At 38.9% G+C, this 27,286-nt stretch overlaps 1 protein-coding gene across 4 annotated transcripts in view; it reads right to left on the reverse strand.

Annotated features, from left to right (window-relative positions):
- LOC124774935 (ATP-binding cassette sub-family C member 4-like) overlaps nt 1-27,286 on the reverse strand; it is a 312,213-nt gene that overhangs the window by 49,642 nt on the left and 235,285 nt on the right. For all 4 annotated transcript variants that reach the window (XM_047249622.1, XM_047249623.1, XM_047249626.1 and 1 more), the window contains 4 exons: nt 23,659-23,738; nt 12,469-12,619; nt 9,162-9,268; nt 7,733-7,853 (listed from right to left, as the gene is read on the reverse strand). In XM_047249622.1, the coding sequence (XP_047105578.1) occupies nt 7,733-7,853; nt 9,162-9,268; nt 12,469-12,619; nt 23,659-23,738 (459 nt within the window). The remainder of the gene's footprint in view (nt 1-7,732; nt 7,854-9,161; nt 9,269-12,468; nt 12,620-23,658; nt 23,739-27,286) is intronic.

The following is a 27,286-nucleotide window of genomic DNA, read 5'->3' on the forward strand; positions in this document are numbered from 1 at the left end:
GTAGTGAGAGTCCATTTTCAGAGAACCATTTAATAATTTTCTGAAAGACATTATTTACAATTTCCTCAGCAGATTCTTGCTTGTTGGGTGTGATTACTATACTTGTATAATCAGCAAAAAGAACTGGCTTTGCATGTTCATAAATATAGAGTAGCAAGTCGTTAATGTATATTAAGAACAATACGGAACCCAAGACTAGCCCCTGTGGGATACCATTCTTGATACCTCCTCAGTTAGAGGACTCTGCTGATTTTTGCAGACTATGTGTACTGTTAATTTCAACTTTCTGCATTCTTCCAGTTAAGTATGAATTAAACCATTTGTACACTGTCCCACTCATACCACAATACTTCAGCTTATCCAGAAGAATTTCATGATTCACACAATCAAAAGCCTTTGAGAGATCACAGAAAACCCCAATGGGTGAAGTTTGGTTATTCAGCCAATTTTATATTTGATCAATGAAAGCGTAATAGCATTTTCTGTTAAAATGCCCTACTGAAAACCAAATTGACATTTTGTTAGTACTTTATTTTTACAAATATGCGATGCTTCATTTAAATACATTAATTTTTCAAGAATTTTGGATAAAGCTATCAGAAATAGTGTATTTCAGTCCATCTGGAAAAATGCCCTGTTTCGGTGAGCTACTACTTATGTTGCCGAGAATCCTACTTATTTGTTGGGAACACACGTTTAGCACTCTGCTGGAAATGCCATCAATTCCATGTGAGCTTTTACTTTTGAATGAATTTATTATTTTCCTAATTTCAGCAGGAGAGGTGGGTTGCATTTCAATTTTACCAAATTGCATAATTACTGCCTCTTCCATATACTGCCATGCATTTTCTAATGAATAGCTTGATCCTATTTTCTCTATAAAACTTAAAATATGATTATTAAAAATGTTTTCTACTTCAGACTTCTTGTTAACGTACATTTCATTGACTTTAATGGAAATACAGTCTTCCTGTGCTCTTGCCTTGTTTCCCTTTTAACAATATTCCAAATTATTTTAATTTTATTATCAGATGTGCTAATCTCAAACATAATGTACATACTTCTGGACTTTGTAATAACTTTTCTTACTACAGTGCAGTAGTTTTTTTTAATGTTTCTCTGTTTTGGGATCATTACTCCTCCTAGCTATAAGGTACATTTCCATTTACAAGATATTTTTATCACTTTAGTAAGCCATGACTTTTTACATGGTTTCTTACAATTATATTTCACTGTTTTCTTGGGGAAACTGTTTCCAAATATACTCACAAAGGTGTCATGAAATAGGTGAAATTATTAGCATCATGTTCCTTGTACACCTCATCCCAGTCTGACTGTAGCAAACTTTCCCTAAAATTTTGAATTTTTAAATCGTTAGCTGAACACACTATTTTGGAGGACTGTTTTGCATTACTGTATGGAGCTATGTCATATAGTGTAACTAGCTGTGCATCATGATCAGATAGACCATTCTTAACAGGAAAAGTTTCTATTTGATTATCTTGGTCTACGAAAACATTATCTATCTTCCTGTACCAACCAAGTAGGAAAATCAATAACTGACATCAAATGAAAGAACCAAGTAATACTTCAATGTCAATCTTTCTACCAGACTCTCTCAAAAAACTCTACATTGAAATCCCCACAAACAATAATTTGTTTTCTTCTGTATGACAGATAGCACAACAACAAAGCCAAGTTTTTCAAAAATATTTGAAAATTTCCCAATGGGGATCTACACATGGCTACAATTATAATAGTGCCATTATTTAGTTTAAGCTCACATGCTCATGCTTCTGTATGTTGCTCTATGCAAACCTTTTTTAGTTTCCAAGTTTTTCACACTATGACAGATTTTAATATATATGGCATCTCTTCCTCTCTCAATAGTGCTGAAAGCTTATATTCATCTACATTTACCATTTCCATACCTGTGACTATATGATGTTAAAACAGGCATAGTACATCTGTACCACCCTCAGTTTCTAAATCTTCTAACCAAACAAGAAGCTCATTTACTGTGTTTTTTAATCCCCTGATATTCTGATGCAATATACTAACATTATTTTTACTGTGCTTTTATGTGAATCTTGCGACATACTAACATTATTTGTCACTTTACTGTTATGAGAATCCTGTGATATTTTAACATCTCTAGTACCTGCCTAACTGAACTTCTCATTAAGCTTAATTTCAATCAATGTTGAATGATTGGACACTGATCTTAGCCTAAAAAAGTACTCCCGTGAGTTTCAGTGCCCCCCTCCTTAAAGATTTTGCTGTCATCCTGTCCAGTTTACCCTTCCCTTTTCTATTGAGATGCAGGTCATGTCTTGTGAAGTCCCACCTACCAATACCATCAACAGGAACCAAACCTATGCCTGACAAAGTAGGCGCCCGAAGCAGGTCATCTACCTCCGTATTGACCCTCCTGACAGAGCTGTTCAGTTGGGGCCGGTATACCGCATGAAAGCAGGAACCAAGCCAACATTTGTATGGTTTGTTGTGAATGCTATTTTTACCAGGTCACAGTCAATATTGTAGACCTGATCCCTGTCAATACCGTATTGTTTCCTGCTCCGCCCGCTACCACAACATGATCCTGTAAAAACCTTGCACAATGGTCCTACAACCTCTATCACTTGGATAAGACATGCACTGGGCTTGAAAATACTTGTGACCCAGTACCTGTCAGCTAATTTTTCCTGCAACATCTGGCCCACACCTCTTCCATGGCTACTACCTAACGACAGAACTTTCCTCCTACTTTCTACTTTTTTTGCAACAGTTGGTTTCCTAGTGAAAGTCTGTTGCGAGCTGAGTACACTTACATCTACTTGAACCCTTCCTTAGTTGACTGAGGTAGCATGGCAAATCTATTATTTGTGCCAATGATGAAACTGTCAGATATTGTTCTCTTTCTGCAGCCCCTGTTCCTTGCTACCGCTTCCCACCTGTCTTCATCATTCTCCCCCCTTAACCCCATCAGTTCCTCCCTAGAAATATTCAGTTCAGCCTGAAGGGCTCTAATCTTCCCTTCCTATCCCTCGAACATAATCTGCAGTACCATGGAAGAGGACCATTCACTCCCATGATTTTCATGCCACTACATTCACCCTAATGTAACTATTTGCCACAACTGCTGCACAGAACCTCAAAACTGACTTTCCTACGGCAGCTCAAACACTTCTCGCTCATGGTGGTTTACAATATTTTTACAAACTTTATCTAGGCAATGACAGTAATATTCTATTAACTACAGATCACAAGAGTCACTAAAGTTGTGTGGAACACTAATATATGTTTATACTATTAATATACACTCCTGGAAATTGAAATAAGAACACCGTGAATTCATTGTCCCAGGAAGGGGAAACTTTATTGACACATTCCTGGGGTCAGATACATCACATGATCACACTGACAGAACCACAGGCACATAGACACAGGCAACAGAGCATGCACAATGTCGGCACTAGTACAGTGTATATCCACCTTTCGCAGCAATGCAGGCTGCTATTCTCCCATGGAGACGATCGTAGAGATGCTGGATGTAGTCCTGTGGAACGGCTTGCCATGCCATTTCCACCTGGCGCCTCAGTTGGACCAGCGTTCGTGCTGGACGTGCAGACCGCGTGAGACGACGCTTCATCCAGTCCCAAACATGCTCAATGGGGGACAGATCCGGAGATCTTGCTGGCCAGGGTAGTTGACTTACACCTTCTACAGCACGTTGGGTGGCACGGGATACATGCGGACGTGCATTGTCCTGTTGGAACAGCAAGTTCCCTTGCCGGTCTAGGAACGGTAGAACGATGGGTTCGATGACGGTTTGGATGTACCGTGCACTATTCAGTGTCCCCTCGACGATCACCAGTGGTGTACGGCCAGTGTAGGAGATCGCTCCCCACACCATGATGCCGGGTGTTGGCCCTGTGTGCCTCGGTCGTATGCAGTCCTGATTGTGGCGCTCACCTGCACGGCGCCAAACACGCATACGACCATCATTGGCACCAAGGCAGAAGCGACTCTCATCGCTGAAGACGACACGTCTCCATTCGTCCCTCCATTCACGCCTGTCGCGACACCACTGGAGGCGGGTTGCACGATGTTGGGGCGTGAGCGGAAGACGACCTAACGGTGTGCGGGACCGTAGCCCAGCTTCATGGAGACGGTTGCGAATGGTCCTCGCCGATACCCCAGGAGCAACAGTGTCCCTAATTTGCTGGGAAGTGGCGGTGCGGTCCCCTACGGCACTGCGTAGGATCCTACAGTCTTGGCGTGCATCCGTGTGTCGCTGCGGTCCGGTCCCAGGTCGACGGGCACGTGCACCTTCCGCCGACCACTGGCGACAACATCGATGTACTGTGGAGACCTCACGCCCCACGTGTTGAGCAATTCGGCGGTACGTCCACCCGGCCTCCCGCATGCCCACTATACGCCCTCGCTCAAAGTCCGTCAACTGCACATACGGTTCACGTCCACGCTGTCGCGGCATGCTACCAGTGTTAAAGACTGCGATGGAGCTCCGTATGCCACGGCAAACTGGCTGACACTGACGGCGGCGGTGCACAAATGCTGCGCAGCTAGCGCCATTCGACGGCCAACACCGCGGTTCCTGGTGTGTCCGCTGTGCCGTGCGTGTGATCATTGCTTGTACAGCCCTCTCGCAGTGTCCGGAGCAAGTATGGTGGGTCTGACACACCGGTGTCAATGTGTTCTTTTTTCCATTTCCAGGAGTGTAGTAACGTAATGCAGTTAACATTAAAAATCAAAGCTTGTATACCCAAAAAATCAGGCCTAAGATCGTGTATGCACGATACATACCTTACACGTTTTGAAAGGAAATAAAAGATACAACTTAAAACCTTTAATTCCGTGAGTAGATATGACACTACTAAATATATATGTAATGAAAATAACCTAAATTCTTCACTTAATACTTAAAGAAATGTCTTTAGTTTGTATGTAAACCTACGTCTAAAGTATGCAGAAACTGGCCCTTAGGTTATGGTTTTTTTTTTTTTTTCTCGAGAAGTGCTTTGAAATGAGTGAAACCTTCAATAGATAATATAAAACAGACTCTAATTAACTTAGTTATGGTGTAACATTAACTTAATTGACAGTTATTATAGAATTAATTACTTATCTTCACGAGCTTAATATTCAAGCATGTGTGATCTGTGCCGGTGCTTTCAAAATTCAAGTAATGGTTAACAATTGTCAGGTGCTAATTTAAAGCAGCATATTGTATTATATTTATTTTCATTTGCTGAAGGGATGTTCATTTGAAGTGTGTGGCTGCTGGTCATTACTTGTTGGTAGAAGTGTGAAGTTGTCATCATTGGAACTGCTGCCAACCTATGTGATCCAACAGTGGTAGGTGCTCATTGAGTAATTGTAGTAAAACAGCCTTCTTGTGATGAATTCAGTAGTCACTTATGTAAATATGCACCCATCACATTTAAGCATGAATGTCTCTATAATGCGTGGCAATGAAACTCAATTATCAATGCAGCAGTGTTGCCGGCAGTGAATGAAGTTCTCTCTTACAATTTTTCAGTCTGCAATGAGTTGTAAGTGAGCAGTGGGCCACCAATGTGGTGTACATAGAATTCTGTACGCTATGAGCTATAAAAGCAAACCAAATAGAAGGACAAAATAAATGATATTCGTAAGTGTTTTGTATCTCATGACTGTATGAAAATGGTGATAGAATCCAAAAATATATTACCGACATCAACAGCTGGCACCAGTGTCATTTTGAGGCATGGTGCAATTGTCCTGGGGCTGAACAACCACACTATCTACTTCTGTCAAGGCCAGCCATACGTCCTAAATGCTTTTATTCTTGGGAGTCAGCCAATTCACCTTCACATTGAAATGCTGTGGCTTGTCATTGGACCACATCCCAGTGATACTTAACATGGACATCAAAATAATCTCACAGCCCAACAGATGTTGCCATCTCCAAGGAATAAACTGGAAACATTTCCAAACCCAAATATTAGACAAGCGTGAGGGCACAATGGATCCAGGCAGTGTGGTCAACAAGGTGCTGACCCCCCTTATGTGACAGGTGCTGTGAGTGGCAGATACAGCCATGTACAGGAGCCTGCAAAAGCCGCACTTAGGCGGTCATTAAGATGTAAAACTGGCACTTCTGCAAATGGAAACTCACTCATCATCCATTGACAAAATGACTTTAAAATCAGCTGTAACAAGATGTCAAGGTAGCCACAGATGAGCCTTGAATCCAAGATTGGGTGGGCAATATTGCCACATTCAGTATCAAGGATGACAGCACTGTGGCCACACAATTCCTTCTTCACAGGTAGCTAAACCCACTGCTGAAAATGTACCAGATGTCATCTGTGAGCCAGATACCAATGCCTTGGCAGATAAATTTGCAGCCATTTTATGCCTGTGAAGACCCAGTCGACAACAAGCACATCTGCCTGGGGTAGATAGGCTCCTGGCAGCCAAGGCAGAGGACAAGATTGAGCCAGTCACAGGGGAGGAGATGTTCAGCACTTAAATGTAAAGAAAGATGGAGGCAGCAATGGACTCTACAACGTACTGCTGAAGCAACTGCTACTAAGTTCAAATCACATCTTGACTGCCATTTTACTGTGATGAGCAGTCTGTCAACTGCCCCTCTCTGTAGAAACATGAAAGTTGTAGCTATGCTGGAGAGTGGTAAAGATCCATGGCTGTCACAAGATTATCGGCTGATCAGACTGCTTCCTTCCTGTTTGAAAGTTTTCAAGAGGATCTACATGAAGTGATTGCTCAAACATGTCATTGCATAATGCAAAGTACCAGACGAGCAGTTTGGCTTCTGGAGGAGGCTCTCTACATCTCATCTGCTGCTGCAGTTGATGAAGCAGCAGCATTGTGAGCACCTTAAGATGATGCCTGGTTCTGTCAGAGGCATTTGTTTCTGTGTGGCACACTGGCCTCACATACAAAGTTCTTGGCCATCAGTAATGATGTCACACAGTTACCTGCTCCACTCCTACCTATCCATAAATATCCTTCCATTTTCATGGTACTGATGGCATGTCAATGGAACAGTCAATATGTGCTTGAATGCCAGGGGGGTCAGTGTTCGTACCTATGCTGTACTCGTTGCACACTTCTGATGTACCAGTAGAAGTGCTGATGACACAGTTCTGTTCACACACAGTATAAGTATGTAGATGCTAGGAAAAGTTGAAGATTAGGGCTTAATGATATATCAGCAACAAGGTTGTTAAAGATGAAGTGCTAGCTTGAGTTGGATAAGGGTGAAGCAGAAATTTGACTGTGGCCTTTTCAATTTACGCTGGTTGCCTTAAGTGGTTTAGAGAAACTGAGGAAATGTGGGATCTAGGTGATCAGTTGGGACTTTAAGCACCACTCCTACAGAATGCAAGCCTGATACCTTACCACTACATCATCTCAACTGGTAAATGTAAGCCATACAAAATTATTTGCTGGGAGACCCCATGACATCTATTAATCTACCTAACTGAAAAGTTTTTCCCTCTCCACATTAACACCTTACCTTTGTGAAGTATGTGTTTTGTGTCGTAAGTGTAGTGTTAAGAGTAGGGTATATACATAGTACAGTTGACTGATGTGCTTTCCACATGATGAGTAAATTTAATTTTTTGTTCATAACTATGGGTCAAGTATATGCTATATTCAAAGCATTTTACAGATTTAGAAAACAATAATTTGCACATACCTTCTAGAAATAAGAAACTGAATGCAATGAATGCCATGTAAACTGTAGACATAACATCTAAGGTGAACCCAAATGTCTGTGATGTCGTTAAATACATATGCCATGCTGAAGTGTGTAAATCCTGAAACACGTACATAATAAGAAAGTAACTTCCCTGTTTATCTGAAGAATGAAAACTCTTCATTCTCCTATAGAGACAGAATAATTTAATAAAATTATCACATAATTTTAAGATGATTTAAGGGTTGGACATTACATATCTTCAGGAGGGAAAATTCCTAGAACTAACAATAGAAACATATAAAAGCAGGGATACCTTTTCAGTTGTTGAATTGTTCATTATTAATAAACTTTACTGAATACTACATACAGAAACATTACTAAAAATGATCTGAAAAATCAGTGTCTTATTGGAGGCCATCACAGATGAAACCACTATAGATTCTTTGAAGCTTGTGAATTGTGCCATACCTCATTCAATTTTAAAATCTTGAACTACTTAGTCTGGCAGTATAAAAATGAGAGTAATGTCATCCAAGAAGAAAGCAAAGCATGACAAAATTACTGTCCAAATTGTTCAAAATTCAGCTATTACTATGCGCTTATGCAACTGAATCCACTTGCTTCACAGTGCAGCATGCCACAAAAATTATAAATTGCCACACCAGTGACACAAGAAGCAAATCTTCCCACCTCCCAACAGGTATCAGGTAAGCCAAATCACCCCTCTTCCATCAAAATGAGTATTTCAGCTCCAAATTTCTTCAACCAAATTTGTAATCTTTTTAAAAATGGTTCAAATGGCTCTGAGCACTACGAAATTTAACATCTGAGGTCATCAGTCCCCTAAAACTTAGAACTACTTAAACCTAACTAACCTAGGGACATCACACACATTCATGCCCAAGACAGGATTCGAACCTGCAACCGTAGCGATCTCGCGGTTCCAAACTGAAGCGCCTAGAACCGCTCGGCCACTTCGGCCAGCGCTGTAATCTTTTGAACCTTAGGTATATTTCAATACATATGCCAAAAGCCCTGTTTCCAACCATGAATCTGAAATCTTTTCAGATGACATGTTTTTTAGCAAAGATAACATGTAAGTCAAAAGATTTTTACGTTTTCTATAATAATTTCATGTTGTTGCAACCTGAAGCTCTTGTCACTAACTTTGACAGTTATGACTCTACTCTTAATATAAACTTTTACTTTAATTTGATGCACAAATATGAATGTTCACTGACTTGTCCGGATCAGATGCACAAGTGATTTGATCTATAGGACAGATAACAGTGAATTGAAATATTAATATGAGGTGTAACTGACATATGCATGTGTTTAAATGACCTGTGTCAAATAATCACAATATATAACCTGAAAAATTAGTAATATGAACCACAAAGTGCAGCTTTGTAATTTTTTGTATTACCTGATGTTTGTCAAATTCTTCTCTCAATACACTCTCAGCACCAAAGGCTCTTATAGTAGTCAGTCCTTGTAAAGTTGCAAGAAGGTGGGTGAATACAGGACTTTTAGCTGAAACAAATTTATAGATCTGATCAGGTATTATTTTTAGTTGTGAGGGAACTGAAATTAAAGACTCAAAACTAAAAAGAAATATTTGAAACATTGTGTAATCCTGACATTCTACAGTGTGTTTTCAGTTGGTAAAGTTATGTATTACCATAATTTTTAGAGTACTGGAAATACTTTCAAGTGAAGTGAAGGTGAAAATCAACTAAAACTATCTAAAGCTTTTAAATGAACCAAGGAAAACAGTGAAAATAATTATGCCATTCATATTGTAACTGATTTGGATTACTTGGGTAGTGAAACTGCCGTATTGTGTAAAATTAATAAAATTTTAGCAGAAGACATTTTCCTTAATGTTAGAAGACCATGTAACTTCTACAGATTAACTTGATGAACTTCAAATCGCAAAAGTGGAAAAGAAATCCATCCATATAATGTTTTGAAACTAGAGTAAATTCAGTATCAAGTTTAGAGTTGGCCAGGTTCTGGAGGATGGTAATTCAGCAAACAAAAATTGACCATAAGATTTTGACAGATATTTGTGGGTGCTGCTTGAAATGTCTGTCTGAGGAAATCTATTGCATCTGCATTTGACCATTATTTTCAATCCATAAACTTCCTTACATCATTAAACTGTGTCCATTAAGTTAGGTGGTAAGTGTTTCCAGTATCACCTCATTTGTGTCGCAGCTACAATCTGGAAACTGAATCTGATTTTGTGTAACTACTTTTAATAATGCTCCCAGTAAAATTTTCTTAAGCCTTTATCCACATGTATGTTGTGCATTACTGTTACTTTTTAAAATGAAGTGGAGGATGGATAACATTTCTTGGTACAATATACTTTAATTTTGTTTTCTGTATCTGCACAGGGTTTGACAGTGCCATGAAAATGTCACAGTTGGTACAGATGTATCTATACTATCTGATGGTTGCTCAACTGCAAGCTAGGAATTTGAACACTGGAATAGGGAATAGAATCTTGATTGGCAAGTCCATCTACAGGGGAGCAGAGTCCAAACACTGTGTAGAGAAGAGCATGAAGAGAAACACAAAACACAACCAGTGGGAGTAATTGAACAACAAAACACAACACAACAGAGCATGGTGCGAGGAGAATGTCAGATCTGAGATAGTTGAAATCAGCCTGGCCTATTGCCACCAACAGGTAAACACCTGGATCACTGGTTCTGCCCATATAATACTTTGTGCACACTATCCGTAACAGTTTTCCACTTTATTTTGCTCAGAAACCCATGCCAGTTCATCTGTTCCCATATTCATGCCTACTGCTGGTTCCTCCCCCCATGAAAAGGCCACGTAGGACTGAAACTGGTAATGTTTGTGCCACAACTTCCAAAACAAAACCAGAGAGGGTGTGAGATTCCCCAGTAGTGGAACTACCCCACAATAGGCAACATCAGTGCAGCTGATGCCTCTGGAGTGGTGGAAGAGTACGGATACTGGCATAGTGGCTGGGCTGCCTGTACTGGTGAGGGCAAGCACAATCCAAAGATAAGAGATGAAAGAAGGGTGCTGGTTCCAATTTTATGGCTCCAGAGCACAAACTGCAGGTGCAAGCCTTGCTGGTGCTTTACTCTGCAGACAGCTGGTGATGGAAGGGGGACAGCTGCAGGTGTGCACCCTGTCACATTTGGGGACCTCTTACTGGGAAAATGCTATGACTGACCTTGCCATCCAGCTGGTATGGTACAGCAGCATCATGGGTCCAACAGACTGCAGACACCACTCATTGGAGACTTAGATCAGCTGTTCCTGATTGACATCCATTAAAAATAAATGCTGACACTTGTTCCCCATCGCTATACACAGCAGCCAGTCAAGTTATGATCTGTGCAAAATTCTACCAGGTGGCTTCCTCTTTCATTCCATATTCACCTACTACTTTTCCTTCACTTCCTTTTCCTACCATCCAATTCCAGTCACCCATGACTACTAAATTTTTGTCTCACTTCACGACCTCAATAATTTCTTTTTTGTCATCATACATTTCTTCAATTTCTTCATCATCTGCAGAGCTAGTTGGCATATAAACTTGTACTACCTGTATTGTAGGAGGCGTGGGCTTCATGTCTATCTTGGCCATGATAATGCGTTCACTATGCAGTTTGTAGTAGCTTACCCACACTCCTATTTTTTTATTCATTATTAAACCTACTCCTGCATTACCCCTATTTGATTTTGTGTTTATAACCCTGTATTCACCTGACCAGAAGTCTTGTTCCTCCTGCCACCAAACTTCACTAATTCCCACTATATCTAACTTTAACCTATCCATTTCCCTTTTTAAATTTTCTAATCTACCTGCCCGGTTAAGGGATCTGACATTCCACGCTCCGATCCGTAGAACGCCAGTTTTCTTTTTCCTGATAACGACGTCCTCTTGAATAGTCCCTGCCCGGAGATCCGAATGGGGGACTATTTTACCTCCGGAATATTTTACCCAAGAGGATGCCATCATCATTTATCCATACAGTAAAGCTGCATGCCCTCAGGAAAAATTACGCCCATAGTTTCCCCTTGCTTTCAGCCGTTCGCAGTACCAGCACAACAAGGCTGTTTTGGTTAATGTTGCAAGGCCAGGTCAGTCAATCATCCAGACTGTTGCTCCTGCAACTACTGAAAAGGCTGCTGCCCCTCTTCAGGAACCACATGTTTGTCTGGCCTCTCAACAGATACCCCTCCGTTGTGGTTGCACCTACGGTACGGCCATCTGTATCGCTGAGGCACGCAAGCCTCCCCACCAGCGGCAAGGTCCATGGTTCATGGGGGGAGGGGGGGGGGGGAGGGGGAGGACTAATTCCCATAGCAGGAAATTTAAGAAGAGCGAAACTGTAAAAGATAATTACTTAACTCTCTACAAGGCTTTTAGTTTTAGTTACTGGTCTTTGTTTGGAACTCATGTTTTTCATTATATCCCTGGAATTAGTTTCTATTAATATTGTAGTATGGTGAACTCATTGTGTATGGGAACTAGTGAGAGAAATGTATTTAAAATCAGATGCAAAATTTTCAGAACTTGCTCATTACTGCTGTGACCCAGTTGTTTCCCAACATATTAAGATTAAGAATGCAGTTATTGCTCCAAGATTACAATGATGATCATAAATTAAATATGAATTCCAACTCTGAAAAATTGTTGCCTCTAATATGAAAATCATTACATAGTTTATCTTACTTACTCATTCCTTCCAGTCGCTTAATGTTCATCGAAGACCTCAGGTAAATTTTTCTCACAAACCAAAGGATAAAGCCCATAACAATAATAGGGATAAGATACACCCAGTTGACAGCCACTGCTATGACCAGTGATCCAAGCACACTCATAATGATCTAGAATTTAGATAAGAAATGGAGTCAGAGAAGTGAATATCATGTGACATAATTACAAACAGTAAAACTGGGCAAAGAGACAATCATACAACAGCACAAGTAGTCAAATAATTAGAAAAGTTATTTCAGGTACATGTAAAGAATGGGTGGATGATCAGAGGAGCTCTCAATTATCAGTCTCTCTTTTATGAAGCTTCACAAAAATATTAAGAACAATCAAAATATCTTACTAAATTGTCTTTGTCATGATAACACTTTTGTGTAGGTTAACTGGATGGATTATCATTCACACTTAGGGTAATCCTTATTATAGTACTACTGGAACAAAAAAGTAAAAAAAATTGGCATGTATGCATTATTTTCAGTTTTTAACACATTACTTGACAGTGTTAAAAATTTAACTGGTAAGATATTTGTTACTGGAATTGGTGACCTGCAAATAAACTAATGTTTATTTCTGTACCATACAAACCACTGTAATGTGAATTATAGAAGATACACATTATTGTATTACACATGGAGCAGTCTTTCCATTGTGTTCAAAGGTAGAGAACGGGAAGAATGATTTCATTTGCCTGTGCATGATTGAGCTAATTTTATCTTTGTGGTCTCTTCAAGAACTGTACTATGAAGCTGAAAACATTATATTGTCAGCTATCTTATAACTTTTTTCATTATTAAAAGAGAATCTTATCTTTGTTTTGTAAATTTTGTTTGCTGCAAATGATTGCTGCACAAAGAAAACTAGTCAAAATCTTGTATTGATATGTGCTTCTATAAAAACAAAGTGTGTACACTTCTTTTGATACTTTTGCCTGTATTTAAAACTACATTACCTTCCTCTAGGCACTAGGTTTATTTAACTAACCATTCAGAATATTCCTTCACTTAGAAGTCAAATTCTTCAACACGTATTTTATTCAGCACCACTTACTTATTTAAAATCAAATCACAGAAAAGAATACTTCCTGACTCATCTGGAAATACACAAAACAAAAGGCTTTTGGTGGTGAATACCTTATGCTCAATACAGTACTGTGAATATTTGCTTAATAACTCACACATCAGTGCTGGAGGCCACTGTTTGTAAATTTGATGAGGAAACACTCAGTTACCAACCACATTTTTGGTGCACCCATTCAGTTCATTAAAAATGCAATGCTCAGTTACATAGTGAACAAGGACAGTGTTGCATTGGGGAAACAGACAAATCCATGCAATAGCTAAACATTGTTTTTAGATAACACCAAAGTCCAAATTACAGTCCAGGAGGAAACCATGTACTGCAGGATCATCATCTACAGACCCACATGAGAGCTTGCTGTAAACATCTTATGATTGTCAAGCAAGCCTGTTGTGGTCCATGACAGCCCTTAAATCTGCAGCATGTGTGTTGTCATGTGATGTGACACTGCCAGTTGTATCCTTCCATTAAAGGCTACAGGCCTAGTGACTTTACTAGATGTATTCGTACTCATAATGAGTGATCCATTGATAAGTCCAGTAGTTTTACAACAGTTCAGTTGTCCTCAGCTTGTAATCTCCATTTTCATTACTATTATAATTTTGGGAATAATAACTTTTGTGCCTGGACTTTTATTAAACTGAATAACTGTCCAGTGCAAAACTTTTTGAAAAGATAAATACTCTATCTAGTGCAAGCCTTTTCATCTCCAAATAACTACTGCAACCTATGTCCTTCTGAATCTGATTATTGTATTCATCTCTTGGTCTCTCTCTATGATTTTTACCCTCTATGACTTTTACTCCCCACACTGTCCTCCAGTACTAAACTGGTTATCCATAGATGTCTCAGAATGTGTCCTATTGACTGATCCCTTCTTTTTGTCACGTTGTGGCACAATTTCTTTTATCATCAGTTCTACTCAGTCCCTCTCCATTAGTTACATGAGCTATCTAACCAATCTTCAGCATTCTTCTGCAGCACCACATTACAAGAGCTTTTACTCTCTTCTGTATAAGAAATTTATCATCCACATTTCACTTCCATACATGGCTACACTGAAGATAAACAACTTCAGAAAAGACTTCCTAATCAGTGCTGCGCACAGAAGCCCGGACCTCGGGTGGTGGCAGCACTGATCTACAAGAGTCTCAGGATGAAGTGAGCCCTTGATGTCACCACACGAGTGGAGCAGTGCTGTACATAATCACTGGTGTGCTACAGGCTCTGCAGAGTCATGCACAGAGGCGCAGCCCACAGTATGCAGCAACACTTCAGGGACTAGTCCATGCCGTGTGCAAGCACTGGCTTGCTGCAGTCTATGGACTGGTGGCAGCACTGACTGCTGTTGTGAGGTATATGAATGGCAAGTACAGCAGTCCTTACTCACTATGTTTACATGGCCCCCAAAAACCTGATTTCGTAAACTGATTTCCCAATGCTGCTTTTGATCGCTCATGTAAACACTCCAAAATCAATTTAGGAAATATGCTTCTTGCTGTCAGTTTTTGACTTTCACAATCGATTTTGGTTATCAAATAAAGAGCACAACTGTTTTTGAAAAGTGCATGAGCTGTCAAGTTACGACTCATTTTATAAAAATTTCGACTAATATAGATGAAGTGGCGTTTTTCACTGTGAAGTAGAAGTAGAAATATTATGCTGAGCATGAATCTGCCTACTTCTAATATGTAATTGAAGAGAAATATTGATTGTGCTGACCCAATCAGAAACTTGTGCTGACTAAACCAGAAACTGTAACAACTGATTTCCTGACACAATATTTGACTGGGGTAGCAAATCCACTTCAGGCTTTTAACATGTAAGTGTGACAGCGAAAATGGTTCCCAAAATTTGTTTTCATCTTCCAGAAGATATGTCATATTTAAATGTAGTGGGTGTAGTGCTGCAACTTCGCCATTTTTTTCCTAATGCACAAAATGAATGTGGAAACTGAATGTGATTTGCAGAGGAAGAAGAGCATGTCAGGAAAAAGGGAAATGAAAGAAAAACTAATCAGTGGTGAGTATATACTGCACAGCCTAGAGGAATCTTAAAAGTACAGTTTGGATGACATGTAAGCGTATATTGGATGGTGATGGGAAAGAAGTTAATTTTGTTTACTGTTCACTGTGCAATGAAATTTATGCTCACGCTAAAGTGTCAACTGGCACTTTGTGCATTTCTAGCCATTCTTGCATGTTTAATAAACAACGTTCTTATGTGTATGAGAAATGCCTTCCTAAACCTACTCAGGAGATAATTGTCAACAAATGAATGGATAGATGTGCATGAGACTAAGTTTGCAAGGAACTATAGGAAGTGAAGGTTTCTGGATCTTGTTGAGACATTGGCTGACCCTGGAACAACTTACAGATAAGTATCTGCAAAGGCTATTATTATTCATGCCACAAACATATCACAGTACATGGTAAAAAGTACTAAAAGCCTAAGACATATAATAATGCCTTAGGTAATAGCTCATATAATAAAAAGTGAATGCTCACCAACTACGGACATGTGGTCATGCAGCGCAAGAAGAAACCATTATCTGACGCGCTCTGTTTCCTATTCTGTTCACCGGGAATTCAGTTTCCAGGTGAACCAAAAACTGGCAATAACATACGAAGAGAACTGTTGAGAAGATATATGTCTCTTGGTATCCATGACTCTGCTTTGAAAGACAAGCGTTTTACAAGTGGTCAAGGTACCAACATTGCCACTGCATTGCACAATTATTCAGGACTGAATTGTTCCTGTCATATGCTAAATAAAGTGTTACAAAATACTTTTAATGCAAAGTATATATGCGTCAGTTGTTCACAAGTTCATGGTCTTTGCAAAAGAACTCATCACTTATGAAAGGAAAAGGAGGAAGAGGAGGAGGAGGTGGAGATTATTGTTTAATGTCCCATCAACAACAAGGTCATTAGAGACGGAGCAGCAGCTTGGATTAGGGAAGGTTGAGGATGGAAATCGGCCGTGCCCTTTTGGAGGAAACATACCGACATTTGGCTGAAGTGATTTAGGGAAATCATGGAAAACCTAAATCAGGATGGCTGGATGAGGGTTTGAAGTGTCATCATGAAAAGAAAAGTGTCCTTCTTAATGCTCTTGACAGATCGCTAGAGGAGTCCAATGATACTCACTGGAATACACGGTTGATGTTGTTATAAGCAGTAGAAAGCCAATATTCGACTTTATGCAAAAAGTTCTCAAAGAAGGGATAAATAGCTCGAATTGAACTAGTTTCTCTTCTCACTGCATTTATGATATTTTTTTACTGTAAATCTTATACATTATCACTTATTTTGTATCTTTTAAAACAGAGGCTTTTTGCAACTCTTCAAGGAGATGTCCAAGGAATTAGATCTAGAGCAATCACCTACTCTACACCTTCTGGAAGATTACAGCATTTGAGTCAGGCCACAGGGCTGCAGTGGGTAGAGGCACAGGCTGTCAGGCAGCTGCGTTGAATGTGGTGGGTTGGACCAGAGAAGTGCGCAGTTTGGGCAGAGGGCCACTCTGTAATACTCTCTTTTTAGCACTTAAATCTATATTTGAAGCTAACAAATTGTTCTTCTTCATAAACACTTTTCTTGCCCTTGCCAGTCTACATTTTATACCCTCTCTACTTTAGCACTCATCAGTTACTTTGCAGCCCAAATAGCAAAACTTATCTACTACATGAAGTGTCTCATTTCCCAATCTAATTCCCTCTGCATCACCTGATTTAATGCTACGACATTCCTTTATCCTTGGCGTGCTTTTGTAGATGTCCATCTTATATCTTCCTTTCAAGACACTTTCCATTATGTTTAACTACTCTTCCAAGTCTTTGCTGCCTCTGATAGAATTACAATATCATTGGCTGACCTCAAATTTTTTGTTTCTTTAATTCCTATTCCAAATTTTTCTTGGTTTCCTTTAATTTTGTTCAATCTGCAGACTGAATAACGTCAGGGACAGGCTACAACCCTCTCTCATTCCTTTCTCAGCCACTGCTTTCCTTTCATGCCAATCAGCTCTTATAACTGCCATCTGGTTTCTGTACAAGTTGTAAATGGCCTTTCGCTCCCTCTATTTTACTCCTGCTACCTTCAAAATTTCAAAGAGAGTATTCCAGTTAACTCAGTGCTCTGTCAAATTCTTCTCACTGTATCATATCTCCCATATCATCCTCATCTGCATCATCTTCCTTTTGTATAATATTGCTTTCAACTTCATCTCCCTTGCAGAGACCCTATCTTTTGAGCTGTCCTTCTTTGGTTAGCACTGGTTTTGCATCTCAGCTCTTGATATTCATACAGCTGCTTCTCTTTTCTCCAAAGGCCTCTTTAATTTTTCTGCAAATGGTTCCTGTGCCAGTGAAGTATGCTTTTAAATCTCTGTATTTGTCCTCTAGTCAATCCTACTTAATCCAATTTGTGTGTCCTGTCAGTCTCATTTTTTATATATTTGTATTGCTTTTCACCTGCTTTATTTGCTGCATTTTTAAATTTTCTCCTTTCATCAGTAAAATTCAATATCTCATGTGTTATTCATAGATTTCCACTAGGCCTGGTCTTTTTACCTATTTGACCCTCTGCTGCCTTCACTGTTTCATCTCTCAAAGCTACCCATTCATCTTCTACTGTATTCTCTTTATCTGGTCTGATCAGTCATTGCCTAATGCTCCCTTCAAAACTCCCTGCAACCTCTGGTTCTTTCAACTTATCCAGATCACATCTCCTTAATTTCTTACCTTTTTGCAATTTCTTCACTTTTAATTTACACTTCATAACAAATAAATTGCAGTCAGAGTCCACATCTGCTACTGAAAAGTCTTACAAATTAAAATCTACCTTTTAAATACTCTGTCTTACCACTATATAATGAGCCTGAAATCTTCCAGTCTCTCCACATCTCTTCCACATATACCAATTTTCTTTCATGATTCTTAAACAAGGTGTTAGCCATACCAGGTGGCTTCCTCTTTCATTCCTTTCCCCCAGTCCATACTCACCTACCATTTTTCCTCCTCTTCTTTTGCCTACTATTGAATTCCAGTCACCTACGACTACTACATTTTCAGCTCCCTTAACTATCAGGGTAATTTCTTTTATCTCATCATACATTTCTTCAATCTCTTCATCATCTGCGGAGCTATTGCATATAAATAAACTTGTGCTATTGTGGTGGGCATGGGCTTTGTGGCTATCTTGCTACATTAATGTGTTCACTATGCTGTTCTTAGTAGCTTACCCACATGCCTATTTTCTTATTCATCATTAAATGTACTCCTGCGTTACCCCTATTTGATTTTGTATTTATGACCTGGTATTCACCTGACCAGAAGTCCTGTTCCACCTGCCACTGAACTTCACTAACTCCCACAGTATCTAACCATAATCTGTCCATTTCCCTTTTTAAATTTTCTAATCTATCTGCCCAATTAAGGGGTCTAACATTCCACACTCTGATCTATAGAGTGCTACTTTTGTTTCTCCTGATGACGACATCCTTCTGAGTAGTCCCTGCCTGGAGATCCAAATGGGGGATTGTTTTACCTCCAGAATATTTTCATGATTTAATCATACAGTCAGTAGAGCTGCATGCGCTTGGGAAAAATTATGGCTGTCATTTCCCCTTGCTGTCAGTCTCCAGGAGAGGACAGTACTCCGTGTGAGGGTTACCATAAGTCATGTATCAGAGTACCATCAGGAGAGGATTGTACTGTGATACAGGACCCTCAGTAACCCTCACAACACACTCATTCACAGTGTATTTGAATCATCCGACAATAGTCAGGGTGACTTATAGCTGTTTATGAACATCTACTAACTCATCGTATGCTTGAGAACAGCAGTCATAGTGGGCCTGAACTGTAGGATGGGCAATGTTTTATGGCACATTAAAAGATAAGTTTAAATTAATCTTGCTGATTCTCTTTTAATTTCTGTATCTGTTAAACTAAAAGTATTTGCTAATTCCCTTTAGGAACTGAAACAATTAATAATTCAAAAAGAGATTTCTGCTAAGACAACAGAAAAATTGGTGTGAAAGGCAGACCTTCTGATTTTCTGAAACTTTTGTGATGTAATGGTCACTAAGAAATTCGAAAATAGCATTAATTTATGGTAAATACACACAATATACATTCCCATTGCAGGGGAAAACTAAAAGTAACATGCTATGTTGGTTACACTATGTGGTGCAGTAATCGTAAATTACAATTACCAATTTATTATGAAATATGTTCTGTACAATACTTGTACCTACTGAAAATTCTTAAAATTGCATTTAATTTGATTTTTACCAATGCAATAAATTCTGCGGTGTGTTGTTACACATGGATACAAGACAAGTCACAATTACAATTTATGTAAATATCATAATTAGCTCATAATAATACAAAACAATGAATATGAGACAAGTCACAGTTATTATTTGTATAAACATTATAATTAACTCATATTAATAAAAAAACAACAGTTACGTCTGTAGAATGAAATAAATTAGCTAAAAACATATGGCATACAGGGTGTTACAAAAAGGTACGGCCAAACTTTCAGGAAACATTCTTCACACACAAAGAAAGAAAATATGTTATGTGGACATGTGTCCGGAAACGCTTACTTTCCATGTTAGAGCTCATTTTATTACTTCTCTTCAAATCACATTAATCATGGAATGGAAACACACAGCAACAGAATGTACCATTGTGACTTCAAACACTTTGTTACAGGAAATGTTCAAAATGTCCTCCGTTAGCGAGGATACATGCATCCACCCTTCGTCGCACGGAATCCCTGATGCGCTGATGCAGCTCTGGAGAATGACGTATTGTATCACAGCCGTTCACAATACGAGCACGAGCTCGGCAAGAGCTTTCAAATGCCCCCATAAATGAAAGTCAAGAGGGTTGAGGTCAGGAGAGCGTGGAGGACATGGAATTGGTCGGCCTCTACCAATCCATTGGTCATCGAATCTGTTGTTGAGAAGCGTACGAACACTTTGACTGAAATGTGCAGGAGCTCCATCGTACATGAACCACATGTTGTGTCGTACTTGTAAAGGCATTTTCTAGCAGCACAGGTAGAGTATCTCATATGAAATCATGATAACGTGCTCCATTGAGTGTAGGTGGACGAAACTAAAATGAGCTCTAACATGGAAATTAAGCATTTCCGGACACATGTCCACATAACATCTTTTCTTTATTTGTGTGTGAGGAATGCTTCCTGAAAGTTTGGCCGTACCTTTTTGTAACACCCTGTATATAGGAAACATGTAACTTGGTTAATTTAGGCTCATAATAACAAAAATAATAGTAACATCAACAGGGAAGCCTTTAGCACATAAGATAATATTTAACTTTGCTAATGTAGGATGGAATTCATAAATTCATCTACTGTGTGGAAGGACTTCTTCTGAAATAACATTTTTACTTTGTCTCTGAATCTTTCTCTATTTAACTTCAATCTTTCTGGTACTGGTATTGCATACAACTCCCACATGCCTTATGCAGTTGCTTACACATTCTTTGACTAATTACAAATAATTCATTGGAATGATGGAACTGATAAAGATAAATGCCTTCACTTTAAAAAAAAATTGTAAATTTTCATGAAAAAAAGCACATTGTTATGTGGATTTAAATAAAAGGCACTGGAATGACATCAAGTCCCAGGAAAAGTGTTTAGTGGTGGAGGAGAGGGACGCTTATCTCATTATCTTAATTATTCTCATCAGAATAATAAATATCTCTCTGTGTGGAGCACTCCAAAATGGAACGTGACGTGTGTACACTGAATTTACTAGTGCAAAGTAGGCACATTTTACTGTTTCATTGTCATAAACTTTACTCTACTCAGGACATTATAAATGCATAGTACAAACTGCTCAGTCTATTTATTAACTTTTTTATGTATGTCCCACAGTAAGGTCTCATCGACTTACACTCCATGGAATTCAGTGATTACTTCTGGGTTTATATGTACAGGTTCAAATCTGCCATCATCTGTCCTTGATAAATCTACAATATGTGATGGATGAAAATGTATAATCACAGCTGTGTCCTTGTTGACTAACAGTTTTTTTAGTATTTAAGTAAATTGCCAGCCTGGACTTGTATTGGAGATCATGTTATTGAGTTCATTAGGACAGAGATTTTAATATAGTACCAGCAAGCTGCAGCAGGAAGCTGCCATTGTCATCAGGTCCATGTCATCTCCTCTAAACTTACGGACAATGGCATAAACATCTGGCAGTTCAAAGTGCAGTGCCATCAGCCATAAGGATTGAGGCTTTCTTCCCTTTATTGTAAAGGCCTTAATCTATTTTAAATATGGTTTTACTGCTTTAACAGCCTGTAATCTAGTTTTATATATTGGGATTAACTGATTTAGATATTATTGTAAATTTGTCATACTTTATTGTTATCACAAGTAGACATTGTCTTATAGAAGACGTGCATATCTACCACAAGTAGGGAAAGAAAAGTATGCTTACTTCTATATATATAATTTCCCAATTTTTGCTGCTGTGTTTAGTTTGACAATGCATGAACAATTTCTCACCAAATGCTACTCGTAGGTATGATCCACATACAAACACCACCCATAGGTATGATCCACATACATTTTAACAGCACTTTACTTAACTCACAGTAGACCTAATGAAAATATATTTCTTGTTTCAAGTTCTTAATGTATACTTTTTAGTTTTTCCTATTATACCAAAGAAGATGGTTATTGTGGGACAAAACCTCTTATGATTGTGTCATAAAATGTGACAGTGTCAAAAATAAACAAAACTTCGTAATCAGATATGCCATAAACACAACATGAATGTGAGTCTGGTTCTCTTTTATAATACCATAAATTTCACCTCATGTGGTTGGATCAAGAAACAGTGTTTTGGGGAATAGCTCTGAGTCAGAACAGAGAAAGGGCACAGGAGTACCAATGTGAGAAGAAAGTTTGTTGTCAGTGTTTGTGAAGAATATACTGAATACTTCACATATTTCTTTAGGGTCAGAGATAATGCTACCCTCATACTTAATGTGTGCGATTGAGTGACCCTTGCTTTCCTTACCACTGTCCCATTCATAATTCCCCACATTACTTTAGATTTATTCTCATTGTTGACTATAAACAGCCGGTTGTAGTTTCTTTGCTTGTGAATAACCTTGCTGAGAATTTTGTTTTATACAATCATGAATTAACTGTTGTATATAGTTCTGTTGTACGCAAGAACAGTTTTTTTTATTTTTGCAAGAAATTTGTATTTCTAAAGTTATCCATTTCTGACAAGATTTTTTTGTATGAACCTTTCTTTTTTAAAACAAATTTGTCTGACGGGTTTGATTTTACTCAAACACAAAAAAAATACTGGTAGTCAACTTACATATACAAAAATAAATAATATATGACCAAAATGCATGGATTTTGCAGTTAGCTGATTTCATGACAACTTCTACACTAGATGAACGCTGTAGCATCAGTATATCTCATAAAAGCAGAGTAAATTGTGGAGCACAACACTGAACCTCTTCTGCTTCGGGCAGCTAATTATTTAAAAAAAATTGTTCAAATGGCTCTGAGCACTATGGGACTTAACTTCTGAGGTCATCAGTCCCCCAGAACCTAGAACTACTTAAACCTAACTAACCTAAGGACATCACACACACCCATGCTCGAGGCAGGATTCGAACCTGTGACCGTAGCAGTCGCGCCGTTCCAGACAGTAGTGCCTAGGACCGCTCGGCCACCCCGGCCGGCCTAATTATTCAATTCTTTGTCCTAGTCAGATTTTGTATGTTATTTTTTGTTGAAATGAACAATTTTTATGTAGCACACATTGTATGATCAGACACTCAGCACTGACATATTTCCAAAATTTTGTGCTAATTTTGATGGAAATTGGGTTTTCTGTTATGATGACAAAGAACAAAAACTGAATATGATAACTAATGGTATTCATGCTGAAAGTAGTGTGATATTTCCTGAAGTGTGGCTTGATTAATTGTAACATGTAAAAAATATAGTACATGAAATGCAGTTAATTAAAGAAACTGTAACTAAATACTAACTTGAGTTGCATCCATAACAGCCTTTGGAAGAATTTCATCAACTGCTCCCATGTCTTTTGAAAACCTATTTAATATACGACCTGAAACAAAAATTTTACAAAAGAAATGTTAGGTGAAGAATAACTTACACTGAAATGAAAATTTTGGATGTTCAGTTATGGCAACAGAAAATTTTTTCATTGATACAGTAATTATTAAAACATTTACATTTTTACTAGAACAAGCAATACAGTTAATTTCTCCATCACAAACCTAAGTTCAAGTCCACAAATTGCTCATAGTAATTTAGCACCATATTTTTGTTTCAGTGTGACAGTATCCACCTTTAACTGCTACCTACTCGCGTGAAGCATGTGATCAAGCAATTACTTCTTATTAACAACTGATGATGGCTCATTTCTACTTTAATATAATTTTATCAATTTGGCATTAATTATTATTTTATTTAGTGGGGCAGAGATAACAGTTCCACAAGCAGAAGCAACAGATAAGAATTCAAAAAATTTCAAAACTTAAAAAAATGAGTCATTGTAGAGAAAGATCCAGATGGGTAGCAGAAGAAAGCAAGTAAACAGGCATGAGAGAAAGAGCACTCAAACAAGTTGTAGAATATAATAGTGCTTACACTATGTGATCAAAAGCATCCGGACACCTTGCTGAAAATGACATACAAGTTCATGGCGCCCTCCATTGGTAATGCTGGCATTCAATATGGTGCTGGCTCACCCTTAGCCTTGATGACTGTTGCAGGCATAAGTTCAATCAGGTGCTAGAAGGTTTCTTGGGGAATGGCAGCCCATTCTTCACAAAGTGCTGCACTGCGGAGAGGTATCGATGTCGGTTGGTGAGGTCTGGCATGAAGCCAGCATTCCAAAACATCCCAAAGGTATCCTATAGGAGTCCATTACAGGGATGTTATTGTCATGTATCCACTCCGCCACAGGCCATGCATTATGAACAGGTGCTTCATCATCTTGAAAGATGCAATTGTCATCTCCAAATTGCTCTTCAACAGTGGGAAGCAAGAAGGTGCTTAAAACATCAAAGTATGCCTATGCTGTGATAGTGCCACACAAAACAACAAGGTATGCAAGCCCCCTCCATGAAAAACATGACCACGCCATAACACCACTGCCTCCAAATTTTACTGTTCACACTACATATGCTGGCAAATGAACTTCACTGCCCATTCACCATACCCTCACCCTGCCATAGTATTGCCACATTTAGTACCATGATTTGTCACTCCACACATTTTTCCACTGTTCAATCATCCAATGTTTACTCTTCTTAGACCAAGTGAGGCATCGTTCAGCATTTACCAGTGTGATGTGTGGCTTATGAGCAGCCGCTCAACCATTAAATCCAAGTTTTCACACCTCCTGCCTAACTGTCATAGTACTTGCAGTTTGGAATTCCTGTGTGATGGTCTGGATATGTCTGCCCATTACATATTACGACCCTTTTCAACTGTCGGCAGTCTCTGTCAGTCAACAGATGAGTTTGGACTGTACACTTTTGTGCTGTACTTGTCCCTTCGTGTTTCCACTTCACAGTCACATTGGAAACAGTGAACCTAAGAACGTTTAGGAGTGTGGAAATCTTGTGTGCAGATGTATGACACAAGAGACACCCAATCACCTGACCATGTTCGAAGTCTGTGAGTTCTGCGGAGTGCCCCATTCTGCTCTCTCATGATGTCTAATGACTACTGAGGTCGCTGATATGGAGTACCTGGCAGTTGGTGGCAGCACAATGCACCTAATATGAAATATGTATGTTTTGGGTGGTGTCTGAATACTTTTGATCACATACTGTGTTTCATTGGTCAGATTATTTGGATACTGCACTCTACGGCAGCATAGTCTAGCCTCTGGTGATCCACATGTTGCTATTTTATGCTACATTCTTCTTCTTTTAAATTTTCTAGCTCTCATCCACAACTTGCATTTGTAGTGTACCATATCACTTTAGTAAAGTGAGGTCTTGCACAATGTATACCAAACTGATACACGATGATTACCACCACAGAAGTTTATTTCAGTAATTAGCTTAGAATGTATGCTATGTAGGAATTTGGTTTCTTGTTTTCACATGTGATCTTACATTGAATGGATGCAGTGCATCTGCAAGCTAGGATGAGAATAGCTACTTTATCACATTCCATGGCACCTGCTCAGTGGTGATTTGTTCCATTTCATCAGATCCTGTCTTGGAGATATGGTGTGCTCCCTGTCTTTGGAGATATGATGTGCTCCAAGGAAGAAGGACATCACTGATAGCAGTGATATCTGGAGAGTCTTAGAGGTCATTCTGGTAGCTATCATTCAAATGAGAATGTTCATCAGTTACAATCAGAAAAAATTGTGTTGAGAAAATGTAATGATGGAGCTATTTTGTCATAAAGTATAGTACGAACTGTTCAACTACTGCAATGAATAGATCAGTATATTCATATTAATGAAGTAGGCCTCTAAATTATTTACCAGAAAGCTGAGATTTATTATACTAATGCAAGGTGTAAATCGAAAGTGGAGGAGAAAGGAAAGGAAAGGGAAAGAAATGATGATATCAGATGCATCACAACTTTATGCAGAACCAGTAGTGAGGAGTGTCAGACTGGGACTCGAACCCACAATCTCCTGCTTACTAGGTGACTGCGATAGTCTGTGTCACCTGGACACCTTATTAATTACAAATGCGTGGACTGTTTCAGCATATTCCTTGGTGTAACCACATACACACACGCACCACCACTTACCTGCAGCCCTGTCCATGTCGTCAATGTTCACTAATTTTATATTTCCACTGGATGTTGAACATAAATGTGCATCTGCTCTGACAGTTGTGTATTCATAGATCATCAAGGAGTATCAGTTACATGGATTTGTGGTATCTGTTCTTTTGGACATGAGTGAAGGAACAGACACCATGCATTCATATAAGCGACACACCTTGATGTGCTGTGAATCTACAGCCATCAGTGCAGATGCACATTTACATCTGCACCATCATGAAGTGCATGGCAGAGAATATGTCCCATTGTATCAGTTATTAGGGTTTCTTCCTATTCCATTCACACATGGAGTGTGAGAAGAATGATCATTCGAATACCTCTGTGTGTGCAGTAATTATTCTGATCTTAACCTCACAATATCTATGTGAGTGATACATAGAGGTTGTAGTGTACCTCTAGAGTAATCATTTGAAGCTGGTTCTTGAAACTTTGTTAATAGACTTCGTCGGAATAGTTTATGTCTGCCTTCAAGAGTTTGCCAGTTCAGTTCCTTCAGTGTCTCTGTGACACTCTCCCATGGATTAAACAAACCTGTGATCATACGTGCTGTGCTTTCTGTTTACATTAAATATACCCTGTTAGTTCTATCTGGTACAGATCCCACACACTTGAGCAGTATTCTAGAACTGGTCACACGAGTGATTTGTAAGTAATCTCTTTTGTAGGCTGACTGCAGTCCCCACAATTCTGCCAAGAAACCAAAGTCTACCATCTGCTTTACCCAGGACTGAACCTATGTGATCATTACACTTCATATCCCTACAAAGTGCTATGACCAGGCATTTGTATCAGTTGGCCAATTCCAACAGGGACTCATTGATATGATAATCA

The sequence above is a fragment of the Schistocerca piceifrons genome, chromosome 2 (genome assembly GCF_021461385.2).
Source record: "Schistocerca piceifrons isolate TAMUIC-IGC-003096 chromosome 2, iqSchPice1.1, whole genome shotgun sequence".
NCBI classification, from domain to species: Eukaryota; Metazoa; Arthropoda; class Insecta; order Orthoptera; family Acrididae; genus Schistocerca; species Schistocerca piceifrons.